At 45.7% G+C, this 16,250-nt stretch overlaps 1 protein-coding gene across 4 annotated transcripts in view; it reads right to left on the bottom strand.

Moving 5' to 3' along the window:
* MTA1 (metastasis associated 1) overlaps positions 1 to 16,250 on the bottom strand; it is a 75,806-nt gene extending 59,556 nt beyond the window's left edge. For 2 of the 4 annotated variants that reach the window (XM_066324846.1, XM_066324849.1), the window contains exons 1-2: positions 16,070 to 16,249; positions 743 to 810 (exon numbers count right to left, since the gene is read on the bottom strand). In XM_066324846.1, coding sequence (XP_066180943.1) covers positions 743 to 810; positions 16,070 to 16,097 — 96 coding nt within the window. In that variant the 5' untranslated portion in view covers positions 16,098 to 16,249. Of the gene's footprint in view, positions 1 to 742; positions 811 to 16,069 lie in introns of all 4 variants that reach the window. The other 2 variants (XM_066324850.1, XM_066324847.1) reach the window with 2 other exon arrangements.

Here is a 16,250-nt window from a genome sequence, read left to right as displayed (position 1 = left end):
TTTTTCTCTTCCAAGTAACTTTTTGAGAACTACATGCTTTTCCATCACTGGTGGCTGAAGAAAAATACCTGATATCAGTCAGTTAGTGAACACCCAAATCCAAACCAGCAATGCTACATTCCTTCTGTATGGGCTGCCATAATGACGATATTAAACCTGAACACGAGGTAAGTTCAGGATACAGATAGTGGCTTCAAAACCATCTTCCCCCCTCAATCAGGTCAAATTTCAGCGCTGAGAACTTCAGCTGGCTTCCCACAAAGAAGCCATCATGTTTCCCTGCTCAATCCATTGAAAGGGAATTTGGCAGATGGAAGATTTCACTGGCCCAAAAGGACAATCAGCAAAGACAAAGTCTGAGCAAGCAGGTCACAGCTGCAAATCTTTCTCTTGAGCAAGTGTCTCCCACAAGAAAAATTAAGTTAAAGCTCTCCATCCTCCAGGCAAACTCTTGTATTTTCTTCATACCCGTAATCCTGGCACGGAAGTGAAGACCTGCAGAAACCTCCTGCCCTAAAGGTGGGCATAATCACCTTGAGAGGGACACTCCATTGACACTCAGCCCTTTCATACCAAAGGAGAACAAAAGGCCTTAAAGCATTCCAGAAAATTACCAGAGAACAAATGTATTTTTAAGCTTCTAATTACCAGAGAACTACTAAAGAATTGTTTTGATTTTAATCAAATCAAGCAGATCATAAATTCAATTAACTTCAAAGACTCGATTTAAAAAAATGTTTACCTTATTGAGCTCTTCTATTCTTCGTATCAAATAGGGGTTACTTGAAGAATTTTCGAAGTAGACATAATCTGACAAAAAGAAAAAATACTTTTTAAAATGTGAACTGCTAAAAATCAAATCAAAACCTTTATCAGTCTGGAGAGCAAAGCACATGATCTTCCTTCTCTCTCTGATCAGATTATTTCCACTTAAGACTACACACTGTTGTCTTTACTTGCTTCCTCTTCTTCTCAAAATCCAGCCACTTCTCACCAGCATTATGTGGTATCTCTCTTCCCCTCCAGTTTACAAGCACGGCTCATTTACTTAGAGTACAAATAGTTTCTCTCTCTCTTTTTTTCTCTACTTCCTGGTCATTTAGTGTTATGTGATCCTAAAATGCCCTGAACAAAATTCCATATCGCTGTCCAGACTGGTCAGTAATATTTGTATTTTCCAGCAGGAAAAACTCCTAAAGTTTAAGGGGAAAAACCGAGCTCTTTAACAAAGGTAGTACCTTAAAAAAAAAAAATCACAGAAACCTGCATTATGCGTGAATGCCACATAAATTATTTGGTATTAGGGAACTCCAAGCTTAAGCACTCCTGAAGAAAACAGACGCTCAGAAGTACAGAATGGACTGGCCTTTCTCTCCCAGTACTCCAGAAGCCAAACCCTAAGCCTGAACTGAGAGAAAGGCTGCATCCACCTCCCTGCTGACAAGGTGCTGACCTTGCACACAGATCTGACAATTCCTTCCAGGACTATCTAAGACGATTTCCCTCCAGATTTCCTCACTCATTTGTGCTTGGAGCAAAACACCCGTATAGCCCCCGGGCACACCTCAAGTGATCTTTGGCAATGCCTACATTAGCATGATGCTCAGCCGGCGTTCAGCCGGGCTTGCCCTCTGTAAACAGGGACAGCTACTTAGGGTTATCCTCAATCCCCCTGAAACCCACGTTAAAAGGGCTGTGGAAAGCACAGATACTGTTCCCACCTCCCCAGCGCAAAGAAAGGAAGAATCCCCTAAAGGTCTCTTCTCCTGGAAAAACTGCACCAGGAGAGTTTAAGAACCCCTTTTATGTCTGGGCTGACCAGAGAGACACGAGGGCATTTACCCATCAGAGCCCTACCACCTGCCCCGTGTAACACCACTCGAGCTGCATACGCACCTTTTTTCTGACTGCTGCTTACAGCCTGTTATCTACAGGTCTCCCCGGATTTACAGACCTGCCTACCCACAGAGCAGAGCAGTGACAGCCGTGCAAATAACCCCAAGGAAGCTGCTCTTGCACTACCTGCAAACAACCCAAGTGTCCCCCCACCCCTTCAACGGGGCTGGCTGCCTTAGGAGAGAGTCACTAATCAGGAATTCCAGGGCTTACAATCCCAAGAGCAACAATTCTTAAACCTATTTTCGAAGCTCTTGTCTTGTCAAAGTGTGGTTGTCGAGACACCTTGCTAGTGAAGTCCCAGACGAGGCTGGCTAGGAGTGACAAGCCAAGAATTCCAAGGCTTATGCTCAGCACGAGTCTCGGGTTACCTAACCAGAGCGTAACCAGGGCTAAGAAGCACTGAAATAACACACCAAATTTTTGCTATTTTTGTGCATTCTGTGCTCCAGGACTCTCAGACTGATCATCAGCCATCTTCACGCTAACAAGCATCTGAGTGACTCCAAAGCTTTCTTCTTAACTGCAAGAGTCAGTTCCCCTTAAATATCACATCCCTGCAGCCTTTAAACTGATGGAAGGTCTCAAGTGAGAAACAGGTTGGACATCTGGTTTGTAGAAAACTTTGTGGGTTGGTATCAGAAATGGTTAAAACACCCAAGTAACTAGATCCTAAATTTCCATTCCCAAACAGTGGCTCTGAACAGCACATCAAACAGGAAACAACAGGCTCAACATTACTATGACCAGCTCTACCAGAAGTCACAAAACCAAACAGATCATCGGCAGCTTCAGCAATAACAACTGCTGACTGAAATAACAATGGTGGTATTAAGCAATTTACTGATCAGCAGAGTAAAAAGAAATTATTTCTCCCATGGCAGAACCACTCATGACCAACAAGGACACTGCAGAGGATGCTGAGGCTTCGAGGTGCCTCTCCAAGCCCACTCGCCACTTCTGACTGGAAGGCTCCAACAAGTGAAGAAAGGATGAGTTCTTTCTCTCCAACCCTTCAATAATTCCTAAGACAACCACCTACCACTCACTTTGGGTACTTTGACTGAGGCAGATGCAGAAAACATTACTTTTGCATACCCTGTGCCTGAAAATTAGAAATTAAAACCAAACGAGACATCAATCTATGTATTGAAAATATAACCTTGTCTTTAATCCCTTGGGTTTCAGGTGACTGTTACAAATGCTCATAGTTCACATCATTTTTAATCAGCTTTTTTGTGTGCATGCACACGCATATATTCCCAGAGACACATTTTATACCTCAAGTGAACATTAACTTGATTTTTCAAGTAACTACAGTTTATTGATTGTAAAATCTGGCATGGATTTAAAGAAAGCTTATCACAGATAAATGGTTTAACAAAGAACAGTACACAGTGGTATCCAACAATACTGAATACTAAACCTCCCCAACACTGTCTTGGTCAGCAGCAGGAGTGTCCCCAGACCCATGAGCGACAACTGCACCCCAAGTTCACAGGAACCACCACGTTCTGCACACTGCTGGCAGAAAGGCAGAACCAAACCTGCCCCTCAGGATGCTCCAGGAGCTGACACATGACAGTGCAGAGGCGCGTTCTTAGGCCAGTGCTTGATGATATCCCCATGTCCAATCCACAGCCCAGTACATCTCATCCATGCTTTAGACTAATGCCACAACTATGCTAAGCATTTCACCAGTAGCTATGCAACTAATGGAGACCTATTTCCCATTGCTCACATTACCTGGAAAAGGGCTTCTTCCTCTCTGCAAGTAATGCAGAGCGCGCTGCAAATCACATAACACAAAGTAACACATATCAAAGGAAAGTGTTTGCATTTTTTTCACAGAGATTTTAAATACTAGAACTAAAATGAAAATGCTATCCTGCACAGAGTTTGAATTCCTGTTCCACATGTACAACATAGAAATTTTAAGTTCAACAAACCACTCTCCAAACTGATGCCTGGGCTGGTGAGAACACTCCTCTGAAACTGCTCCACAAGGAGCCAAGCCCAAGAAGACTGGTTTCCTGCACAGGAGGTTCAAAGGAAGCACACCACTGGGCCCTACACGCCAAAACACTGCCTTTCTCCTTCAGTAGCTATTCCACTTCACCTCCAGCTTCCTCCCAGTTTATGGAACTGCACCCTTTCTCATACTGCCTACCCAACTAATATTATTCCCCATTTGCTTTCAGGGCAGTGCCTACAATTGTAGATGCATGTGCACACACACACAAAATGAGAAACTTTCCACAGACTCCCAACAGTCCAGATGTCAATGGGACACATCCTGTACATGCACAACTGCCAGGGTCCTGTACCCTGGGCTGAAAAAGGGGATGAAGGAGACAAAATAAGCAAATCTCTAGACAACAGGGAGATACGCATCTCAACTCCCACTACGAACAGGAAGGAAGAGTTCACTAAAACAAAAAATAAGGTCTAGGGACAGAAAAGTAGAGCCTGACAGCAAGCAAAACAAGTCAGGTCATTCAAATACAACTGACTACTTACCCTTGCTGATTTACTTGCTTTCCTACTCACAAAATTGAAGATAAGGACCAGTCTAAAACTGCTCTGCATGACAGAAGCATGACATGCCCTCTAACCACCATAAAAGGCCCACGAAGGCAATCCCTCACCACCCAGCCACCCGAAGAGAGCTTCAGCCCCACACCTTCACAACAGCTGTTAGCCTCAGCTCACCAGCCCCGAATTAATCAGCCGTGCACCCATATCACGATCATAATTAATGGCACCACTCATGCATGTTACAGTTATCTGTGATCAGGCTACAGCGATGACTGAGGAGTGTGGAAATACCAGAAGGCAGTAAGGACCATCACACAGATCATCACCTTCTGACGAATTCAAAACATAGTTCTTCCCCTTGCCTGTGCTGTTATAGAGCAGAAGTACACACATACATAAATCTATCCCAAAAAAGCCTTTATATCCCATAATACTTTTTCTGAATATGCATAACACAACTTGCCAGAAAGCAATGCTGTATTACACAGGTAATGACTGAACTGCTAGAACACACAGACACAAGTACAGCAGCTAAAACTAGAATGACAGCCTACAGACCACAGAAGATGAAAATTTTCCATAAAGGCAATAAAATAACAGTTCTCAATTTGCAATTAACATAAAAGAATTTCTTTTTGCTTTCGTGTGCTTTTAAGACATTATTGCAAAAGAGCTTCCCCCTCTGCCTTCTTCACGTCAGCTGTTGCTTATGTCTACATCAGCCCACGGAAAAGAAAATCAGGAGGGGGTATAGCAAAATAACACACACTGTCTAGAGGTCATATATTTATAAGATTAGACATGTCTGAGCTACCTAATAACCTTATGGGCTTTTAGGTGATCAAGTTGCAAAAATGCCCAAAAGTATTTTTATCCTTCCCAAGGCACACTTGCCTCTCAAGCTACAAGTGCTTTCTGAGGACTGACCTGGCTGAGTATTCCCCACCTTACCCCCCCAAAAGTCTCACACAGTGAGTACTGCAGCAGCCTACAGAGGTACTCAGGATATGAGGGAGGCTGGAGCCTTCCTCTTCCCACACTCACTACCACTGCTGAGTACAATGTGCAATTCCAGACATGAAATAAAGAACTTCGCAATTGTAAATACTTCCCCTCCCCAGCCCACAGAGCTGCTGCCCTGAATTAAAGATGAGCATCAAGAGAGTGAATAAACTTATGATGACCTATTATTTTATGACTTCTTTTACGGGAAATATGTACCTCTGTATACTCTGGGCTCTCCAATTCAACTTTGGGCCAGTTCCCTTCAGTAATTTCCAGTTTTCAAATTATTCACCAGCTTTGTCCCTAAACTGCCAATCAATAATACAACCCCTCGTGGTGTGAAAGAGGAGGCTGGAGAGGCAACCCTACCAGTCCTGCAGTCTCACCTGGCAGAGCCCAAGTCCTACAGCCTTCTGACTCTTCAAAAGGCAGCAAAACTCACAGCAGCAGTCACCTGATAAGATGTTCAGGTACAAGGCAGACAGAGTTTCAACACAGAAACATCAGCAGCACAGTATTTTCATTACCAGAAAGGCAAAACTGAAACAATTTTGTCTACTGTTAAGGAAATTATGGGGCCTAATACTTCGGGCAATATACACAAACCAGGTATTTCCAAACTAATGTCTTTCATGGATCAACAAAGGTATTAAAGATATACTGTCAGCACAGGCTCAATTTGCATTTACAGGACAGCAGTATTTGTGGCTACAGCGGGTAGATACATCAAGCTGAGGATGAGACAGCACATGCTGTGGGACACACCACCACTACCACCCAACACCTCAAAAAAATACAGCAAGCAAAAAAAGCCAAGCACACAGGCCTCTGAAATCTACAGCCAACTAGTGAGGGACATGGCAAAAGCAAACATCTCCTGCAGAAATCGCCCCTCCACACAGTTAACAGCAAATCATCACTAAATTTAGCAAGGATAAGATGAAGTACCCCACCTTTGCTGTTTCTTGAGCAAGGATTATTTACAGCTTCACATGGCAAACAAAATGTTCATATTGTATTTTCTTCCAAATGTGCAGAACGACAGAGAGACAGCCAATGTTACTTGGCTGTTTTGAGATGTAACCTATGGATCACTTTTTCTAACAGGCCTCCAAAAATCCAGATTCAGTATTACCCAAATCATAATTCAACAGAGAAGCAATTCATGGCAAGATCTGTGTAACAGGACTACAGATCATGCACAGACCTACAGAAAAGTTTATCCACATTTATCCGTATCAGCTCTTATAGCAAGTTATTGCAACAACAACAATACCCCAAACAACAACAAAAAAAAATACCCCACCAACACACCAAACTCTGAAGGACCTGTAACAGATACAAAGAAAAATAAAGTGCCTTCCATGCAGAAATCTACTCAAGGTAAGACATAATCTATCTTCTTGAAGTAAAAAAGAGAAAAAATATCAAAGTTAATGACATGCAACTTGCTTGGACAAACTGTCTACTGCTTGATCCCATTTAAACTCTGAAACATTATGATATTTGGAATTTCCCAGAGGTCTTCTGTTCTTTGTTTTCTATCATGTCAAGGGTGGGGGCAAGAAAAATTCCTGTCCAGTCATCTCGTATCTTTTTTTACCCAATTCTTAGTGAAACAAGGTTTATGCAACTCCATTATCCATGGATTAGCTCTTCCCTATTAACTCTTGAACCCTTTGTTCAGACATTTCAGAGATGGACAGAAGTCTCAAAGATAATTAAGTTCTGATCATTGTTCTCTATCCTAAAGACAGATACAAAAACTACAAGAGAAAGTGAGAAAGGTAAGACAGAGATATCAAATGGTTCCCGTTTCAGAAACAATTAACAGACTACGTTTCAAAGCAAACCACTGGAGATCTCACAGTGTTTAGAGGAACTATCCAAAGTCCTTGCTTTCTGATGTACCTCTCAACTCTCCTACTGTCAGTGCTCCTCAAGGAAGGTCCTGGGCTCAATTAACTTCTCTGATTCACAATGGCCAGGTGTGCTCCCAAATATTTCCCCTCTCCTCCAGGGAAAGAAGGCAGGTATTCTGCCCCACAGCAACAGCCATAGGACTGAAGATCTCAGCTCTGCATGAGGCACAAAGATCGTACAGACGGTACCTTTCCCATTCAAAGTGTAAAATTCCAAAGCAAGGAGAGCAGAAGAAAGGGAAGAATCACCTCATGGAAGAAGAAACACAACTTTTAGATTGTCAATGTTCTTATTTTTGTTCCTCACAGCACTCTTGACTGTTTTCACTTGCAGACATCTATAGAAAATAACCAAAGGAGAGGAGTGTGCTGGTATTTTTGAAAAAGAAGTTACAGGTGTCAGCTGTACTTCATGGGTCACTCTTAGGTAAGAACTGTGCCATAATGGAGTAAATGCCATCTCCAAAGGAGACAAAAAGTCTGCACAAACAAGGCTTGAAAAGAAACTGTGCAAGAATCCTGGAAATAAAATTAAGCTTCCAAAGCACTACCCTAAGGACAAAGAAGCAATTCTGCTGTTAGAAATCAATTATATGGCAGTTCAAGAAAACCAATTTCAATTAATCCACTCCCAATATTCCAGCTATAACTAAGGCATTTTTTGCATGTGGCACTGACACTTCAGGTTCACTGAGTCAACTCCCTCCAGCTTCCTGAAGGATGAGCCTGTGCTAAACGTTCCTGGAGAACCACTTTTTCTACTCTGTGCTTCACAGGAGATATCGAAGCATAGTTTGAAGGCCTCTGGACACAAAGTTTCTTCTGCACTGCCTCTCCTGCTACTTCAGTTCCCAAGAATGCAGCCATACAAACATTTTCTGTAGCAGCAAAGTTGTGAGCCTATGTAATTTCAGCTGCATCCAGTGCCATTCTTTGCACATCAATAACATGGAAATAGTTCAGGCTTAAAAAAAGAAAAACCTTTCCCCAAAGGTGTGCTGTAAGGGAAGACCAGGATGGTCTAATTTACAGAAGAGTCACTTGAGCAGACAGAAAAACTAGTAAGAGTTCCTTAAATCATGGAGGAGTATTTGGAGGGGGTAGGGGGAATGGAAGAGGAGTATCCTCAAGCTACACCCTAACAACAATCACCATCTGTAGCAGCCAAGAAAACAGCCTGTTCTGTTGTAATTCCATTGCTAAGGACAGATAAGAAAAGTATTATTTTCCAGAAGACATTTAGACAGCAAAGAAGATGACAAAAAACTAGCATCGTGTTCCCTGCAAGAATCTCAAGAGCTGCAAAACAAGAACCTCTGCACTACTCAAGACACCAAGTTTTGCATCACTCTCAAGAAAAAACAAAAAAAAGTTGTGTTTCTTGTTTGGGTTTGCTTGTTTGTTCAAGAGCAACGTTGAACTTCAGTTTGCCAACACGAATTAACTGCTTAGGCCATAACATGACAATATATTAAGTCCAAAGGTAGAGGTTTCAAGTGCTAGATCAGAAACACTGGCTTCACAAGGCAAAACACATAGTGTAAACTCCTGCCAGCGTTTCTGCAGATGTTCCTTCAAACAAGAGTGCCAGTGAAGCTGATTCATCACCCGTCCTCTCATACCACCCCCTCAAGTTGTGACAGCCTCTCCCCGGATGGCAGGCCTGCATATGGTGAACCCAATCAGGTACTCACACGGGTCAAAAATCTATCTCCAACCAAACCAACCTCTGCTCTGCAGCACAGCCAGGCCAAACTGTGTAAGCCCAGCAAAGGAAGGAGAGGACAGCTACAACTGCTTCAATGGACACCCTACCAAAACAAACATCTTAAATCAACATTACCAAAAGAAACATCCGCAGAAACTGTCTCACCTGGCTGGTTCAAATCTGCTCAAATGTTGACAACTTAACTCTGTAAGGATAAGCCCTGTGCTAAATCAGGAATCACCTGTTCACGCCACACTAACTTTATGCTTGGTCAAGTGTCATCTGTCCTCCTACATCTTGCATGAAAGCATAAAGTCCCCAAATTAACCAGAGCACATTGAGTGCAATTTAACAGAAACATTACCATGGGCAACATGGGTCATGACCTGATGCTGGAGTCCAGGACACCCCCTTGGATGACCTGGGACCTGAGAAAGGGAATTTGAGCCCTGGACAGGGGGTGTGGAGCCAGTCCAGGGGGCTTGGAGACCTTGGCACAGAGCCCAGGAAAACACCGGGTGTGATTTTAGTCCATGGGAGAGGCTTCGGACACAGAGAGAGGAATGGCAAACCACCGGATGTGAAAACATTAGTTTAGCACAGTAGAAGATACAAAATTCAGTAGTTTTAGGGTTCATAGAATACAGGTAAACAGGGACAAGATGGTGGTATTTGGGTGGTACCTCATGTACTTCTTCCTCGTCCGCCATCTTTTTGGGGTGGTGATGGCACAAAGTAGTTAAGAGTGGATTGGATCAAAGTAGAAATGACACTTTTGGTGTGGCCACTAGGTATTGGTACAAAATAGTAAATAACCGACACGTAGTTATCTGTATAAATGTTAGGGGACATCCTCTGAGGCGGGCAGTCGCCTCGTGTCCCAGCTGCTGTATGGACCTCGGCTGGGAGCAGAGAAAATTCTGAGATACCAAATAATAAACACCACGAGAAACCTGAAAACAAACCTTGAAGACTCTGCTTTTTTATACCAACACGACTCGGGGCTTTTAGAGGGCCAAGGACTCTTAAACAAACAAAATCTCGGGTGAGGAAACCCTCCCCGAGAACATGGCAATGCACAGAACCAGAGCCATGGAAGCCCAGGCACCACGAAGACGCAACAGCTTGCAAGCAACACACACGTAAAGGACTGGAGAAGCTCAAATCTTTTCCCTGCTTGCAAACTCATTTTAAAGCCACCAGCTAACTTCTTTGCTTTGCTTCACTGAACAATGCCAAGTAAAAACTATCTCACAAACACTTCACCTTCCTAAAGGTGCTCCAGCCAAAGAGCTCGAAGAGAAGAATGGTTTCTATGGGGCTGGGCTACACCCCAAAAGCTTGACCAGCACTTTGCAGGTCCTTTCAGACTTGGTTCTACAAGTAAAGAGCAGACAAGCAACCATTCCAGAACCTCAAAGATACTCTGAAGGAGGGCCTCTTTGTATACTGGGTGGTGGTAAGTGCCAAAGACCTAGAATCACAACTATCTTACAAGAGCATCTTTCCCAAATGTTCCAGTTACTCAAACCTCATGGGAAACTGAGGCAAAGCAGCCGCAGGGCTTGGTCACTTACCAAGGACTTAAAAAACAATAATGGGCGCGGAAAGCACACAAGATAGAGTGTAAAAAACCCCTTACTTGGTGCAGAAGCACCACTGATTTCACCCATTACTTTTTGCCAGCAGACGCCCAGAACTACCAGAAGCCAGCTTCCACAGTTAACACCTTTGTTTTCAAGTGACCCCAAACTGCTCATGAGTGGTTTATAAATCAGAGCAAAAACAGTAACAACAATCTCATTCTCTTCTCATCCTCCTGGGGAGAAATTGTGCACTCTATAAAGCCAGGATGCTTAAACATCAATAGTTGCTTGAAAAACAACTAGAAAGGAAAAGAACATCTTTGACATTCACCAAAATCTTACTAGCTAAACAAAACAAGTTTTAAGAGTTTTTTTTTCCATAATTTCTTGTTGAATATCCTTTATCCAACACTGAAAGGCCAGGAAAACACCAAGGAGCAAAGTGGGCACTGCCAAGGAGTGCCTCAGTAACTCCCCAGACCTCCAGCAGTGTCTCCCAGCCCTCCCACCCACCACCCCAGGAACTGCCTCAACTCACCAACAGAGCAGAAACAAGTTTAGTCCTTTCACTCCACTGTGGCCAGTTGCAAATGGTGTGCAGCTATTACAAATCCAGAGCCGTCACAGCTCCAGCCCCCAAACACACCTAAGCTGGCTGATAACATTCTCCCCCATGCACAATTTCCCAGTAAAAGGCTAACGAATGCTGAAGCAGTCTGATATGGGGGAGAAGGGAAAGGGAAGGAAGACTGCAAAACATGCAAGATAAACTTGTGTAACTAGAAATAATGAAAGGGAAAGATGAAGAAACCCACTGCCTAGCTGTTGCTGAAAGGTGATAAGCTAAAAGCTGTCCTAAATTTACTAGGACCAATGACTACAGAGGCCTTTTAGTAATTTTCAAGAATAAACTCTCATTTTAATCTTTACAGGTTATTTAATACCTCTCTCCACTAAACCCATTCTCAGCTCAGGTTACCCACAAAGTTAGAAAACAAAGTCCCAGCAAGCACAACCAAAACAAGGATATTGCCGAGTGATCCCTCCTGTCACCCAAAACACATACACACTGACAACAAAGCAAGTGGACAGGACAACGTTTACAAGTGATCCTGCAGCTAAACTATCTGAATTTGCTCCAGATTCGGACTCAGCAATATGTTGTATGCAAGCCTCCTTAACAGCTCTCAGTTCTTTACCAGGAAAGCTCAAACAGTTATTATTGACATTACTGTGATGTCGAGAGGACTGATGCACCATCCCTGTGCTCACAGCTCTGTGGCAGCACTAAGGAAGCCAAGAGCTGCAGGCTGCCACAAGAGCCTGGATGCCAAGTGGGAGCATGGAATGGGATGGGGGCAGGTCAAACCACACTCCTCAGCCATGCTTTAATAGCACCCTGCAGTAGCAGAGATGATGTCATATTGCCATTCTTAAAAACTGCGGGGACTACACTGAAAGAAGATGTGTGACTGCAGCACAGGCAGACAGACACACCACCTGCAGCTATAAAGTAATGAACAACATCCAGTAAGTTCTGGAGCTTCAGCCTCCAGCACACTGGAATAAAGCTGCTGTGAACTTCAGGTGCCCATGTCAGGCACTGTGGGTCATCATGTCCCTAACTTTAAAGGTGCTGGATGCAGCAAGTACTTCTATGCTTAACTGACTTGTGATCAGATCTCCCAACGCCATATAAACATACTTTCAATGTACCAGACTCAAAAAACAGTGATAATTTTGTAGGAAAGTGTGCTCCCTAACAAGAGGGTAAGCTGTAAAAGTCAAAACCATATAAAAGACTCCATCGGAAAGCACAAACTGACATTTGTCTCAGCAAAAGGGTTATCTTCAGTAGTTTTTCCTCCACCCTTCCTATCCTTTCTTTCCCCATCCCCTTGTTCCCTGCCCTCCCACTGAGCCCATTCAGCTGTTCACACAGTCCCACAGTGAACCAGATTGGGTAGCTGATGCAAGATTAAAAATAATCTAGGAAAAAACAAAAAGTGAGGAGGAGGAAGGTAGAAAAAATTAAGTTCCTCAAATCAGTGCAAGATGAAAATGCAAGAAATCATTGTTTCGCTACACCAGGGGAATGGCATAGGGCCATAAACCTGCAGTGGGCTCGGTCAATGGCCACCACTAAAGGAATATTTGTCACACCAGGGTTAAGCTCTCCTGGAGAAGGTGGAGACAGAATACCTGCTGGAAAGTCTCTTGATACCAAGATGACCTGTTCTCTTCCAGGCAGCTGACACAGCACTCTCCTGAAAGCAGAGCCTGGCACTAGCTAGAACAATGAACATCACTCTCCCACGTGCATTTTTTCATCAGAGGCCCCAAATTCCAGTTCAGAGGGCCTAAGCTTCTCCGATCTGGTGTTTATGCAGCATTCCCGTGGGGTCTGTGATCGCGCCAGTCCGCTCCACGAAGAGACCAGCCCACTATGACTCCTTCCAAGTGAAACCAGGGCACTTTCTTCACACTGCCATTTGTTTCATGGCTGTACAGCAGCTGTTAAGAAACTCTTCACTTCTGCTACACTGGGAGCAGACAAGTCCATGATTTCCTACTGGCTAACAACTAAGATCCCCCATTTCATCTTGGAATTTGATACCCCGGCATTCTTCCCCACACATTTCCAAGGTTTTACATCCCCCCTGAATTATGCTAGCTTGTGACAGTCCCATTTGTATTGGAAACCAATTCCCTTCCCACCAGAAACCCACCAGAAGAAACTTGGCAGGAACCAGCAGAACCAGTTGCTCTCTCCAGAAGACTGGATGCCATCACTCAACTCATGCACAGAGCCTGACTACCACTGAAGGTGCAGCTCCAAGCCCCCCACACCACCACTCTGCTTCTCAACACTAAGGTGAAGACTTCAGCCCCCCACAGCACAGGCTCCTCAGTTCCTCTACCCAGGACCACAAGAAGAGAACAACTCACTTTATGTCCACTTTTTGTCAACCCACCACTGGCTTCTGAAAATAAAATTTCATCGTGTTCCATGACCAGGCCTAAAGCAGTGACCATTCTGAGTGAACACATACTTCCAGGAGCAGTATTGATCTGTAGAGAGCAGGCTGCTTTTGGCAGCTGTTAGGTCTGGAGTTCACGCAGCACATCCGGTAGTCACAAGTGTAATAAGAGATTATCTGCTGAGTGTTTGTCTTCCAGTGAGAAGTGTATGAAATGACTGTGCATAAATCCCATTCCGGATTTAATCCTGCCACAGAGTTCACACACAACTTCAGTGCACAAAACTATTAGCAGGAGATAGCAGCACCAGAGGTCAGAAACAATTCGATTACACACACTCCTGGGCTCAGGCTGAACAGAACTCTCACACAGAAACAGCTGCATCCATCCATATGTTGATCTTGGTAATACATCAAATCAAGACTTCATCCATATGGACCACAACACAACACTGTAACCTTGGCTATCAGCCAGCTGCCTTGCCCTCTGCCCAGAAATGCTATGGAGCAAATCCTGGGCACCATTTCCAAGTGCATGGAGGACAAAAAGGTAACTGAGACCAGCCAAAAGGGACAGTCTAAAAGCAAATCACACCTGACCAACATGACTCCCCCATTTGGGACAAAGAGACTGGCTCAGGGGAGAGCAGGGGGTGTTGGATACCTTGACTTCATGTCAAAGGCCCTGCTAAGCCTCCCACAGCATCCTTTAAACGAAAATGCTTGAAAAACTGGAAGATAAAGGTAGGGGGAAAACTGTAACATCAGGTTTAAAGGATCACAATCAGCAGTTACAACCTCCACTGGGCTGCTGGTTACTAATGGCACTCTTCAAGGATCGGCCAGCCCTGCTCAGAAGCAGGGATAGGATGAGGGATAACAGGAAGGGGGAGCCCAGCTGGAGCAAGAGAAAATCCATCTAGGCACACAGAAACAAATATTTTTTATAAGCGCGGTCGAACACTGGCTGGGGCCCAAAGTAAGGGTGGCATCACCATTTTTAGAGCCTGGGATGGACACAGCCCTGAGCACTCAGATCTACCAAGGTATTTTCTAGCAGGAGGTCTATCTAGAGACCTCCAGAGGTGCTCTCACACCTTCTGTGGGATGTACAGTACAGATTTAGCCATACAAAATGCTAAGAGATGACTTTCCCCACAAGACCTGGCCATTCATGATGAATAAAAATTTCCAGGAAACTATTCTCTTCACAAGACACACCAGGGTGAATTTCCACAACCCATCTTGCCTATCATCCTATTCTCAGCATTTCCAAACCAACATAATGTTACAGGTACTATCAGCTTGGGGAAACCAAGACACAAAGCTGGGACAGCCAAGAGTCAGCTCTCATACCTCTGTGAAACTAGGAAAAAAAAAAAAAAAGTACGAACGTGACAAAAGAAGCAGTATTTTTCAGGGTAAAAAGTAAGGGGAGGCCAGAGGAGCAGAAACAACAAAAAGCAGTTGTTGATGGAGAGCAGCCAGACAGGATGGCTTGGCCACCTTTGCTATATTTTTTCTCTTGTTTACTTTACTTTGGTTTTGCAGAACTCCACAAGAAGCAGGGCATTTTGAAAAGGAGGGAACTCCACAAAAACATCTTCCTGTACAGCCTACAGTCCTGGGGAGAAGGAAGCTCCACAGAATAGCTTTCATGAAGGAAAATGGCTGAGCACAAATTCATGCCAGACCACCCTCAGTTTACGTTCCATAAAACACAGTCCCAAGCCCCGTTGCCTCTCCTTTCTCTTCACGTGAGCCAAAACAAAGGACAATCAGACAGGAGCACAACCCTGAACAGAAGACTAATGGGAAAGCACACAACAAAACAGCAAGAGTGGAAGTGGAGGCCAAGATCTGCAGGACGTGCCTCACACCAGCCCCCTGGTCTGCCTCTGCCCACCTTTGTGCTCCTTATCTCAGCAGCTCCTCCCGGCTCCCCACCCCGACAACCTCGCATGACCCCCGATCCGAGCAGCCTCGCCACGCCGGGCCCCATCCCGGGGCCTGGCCCCACGGCTGCTCCGCTCCAGCCCCGCTCACCCATCCCACCCCGTCCCGGTGCCGGATCCGCCCGAGCCCCCACCAGCTCGAACCTCACACGCCTCGTCTCCCCACACCCTCGTGCTCCGCACGGCCCCACGCGGCCGCTCCCCCTCACCTCGGCCGCCCCGCTGCGCCCACCGCCCGGCTCACCCAGCCCCGGGCACGGCGCCCCAGCTCGGCCGGCGCCGGGCCCCGCGGCCCTTCGCCCCGCCGAGCCGCACGCCGGGCCGCTCTGCCCCGGGCAGCCCCCCGGGCCCCTGCCCCGCGCCCCCGGGCCCCTCCCGGGCTGCCCCGGCCCCCGCCCGCCCCGCCCCGGGCCTGCCCCGCCGGGCCCCGAGCGCCGGCCGCACGCGGGGAGCGGCGCGGGGCCGCGGCCGCCCTTACCTCCGACCCGGTACATGTTGGCGGCCATGCCCGCGAGCGGGCCGGGTGCGGGGCGCGGGCCGCTCCCGCCGCCGCCGCCTCCAGGTGCCGGAGCCGCTGGAAAATGGAGGCTGGAGCGGGCGGCGGGGGAGGGGAGAGGGGGAATTAAAGGGGCCGCGCCGGCGGACGGGGAGGGAGCGAG

The sequence above is a fragment of the Sylvia atricapilla genome, chromosome 9 (genome assembly GCF_009819655.1).
Source record: "Sylvia atricapilla isolate bSylAtr1 chromosome 9, bSylAtr1.pri, whole genome shotgun sequence".
NCBI lineage: Eukaryota > Metazoa > Chordata > Aves > Passeriformes > Sylviidae > Sylvia > Sylvia atricapilla.
Note: the sequence above shows the minus strand (reverse complement) of the source record. Positions and strands in the feature narration are given on the sequence as shown.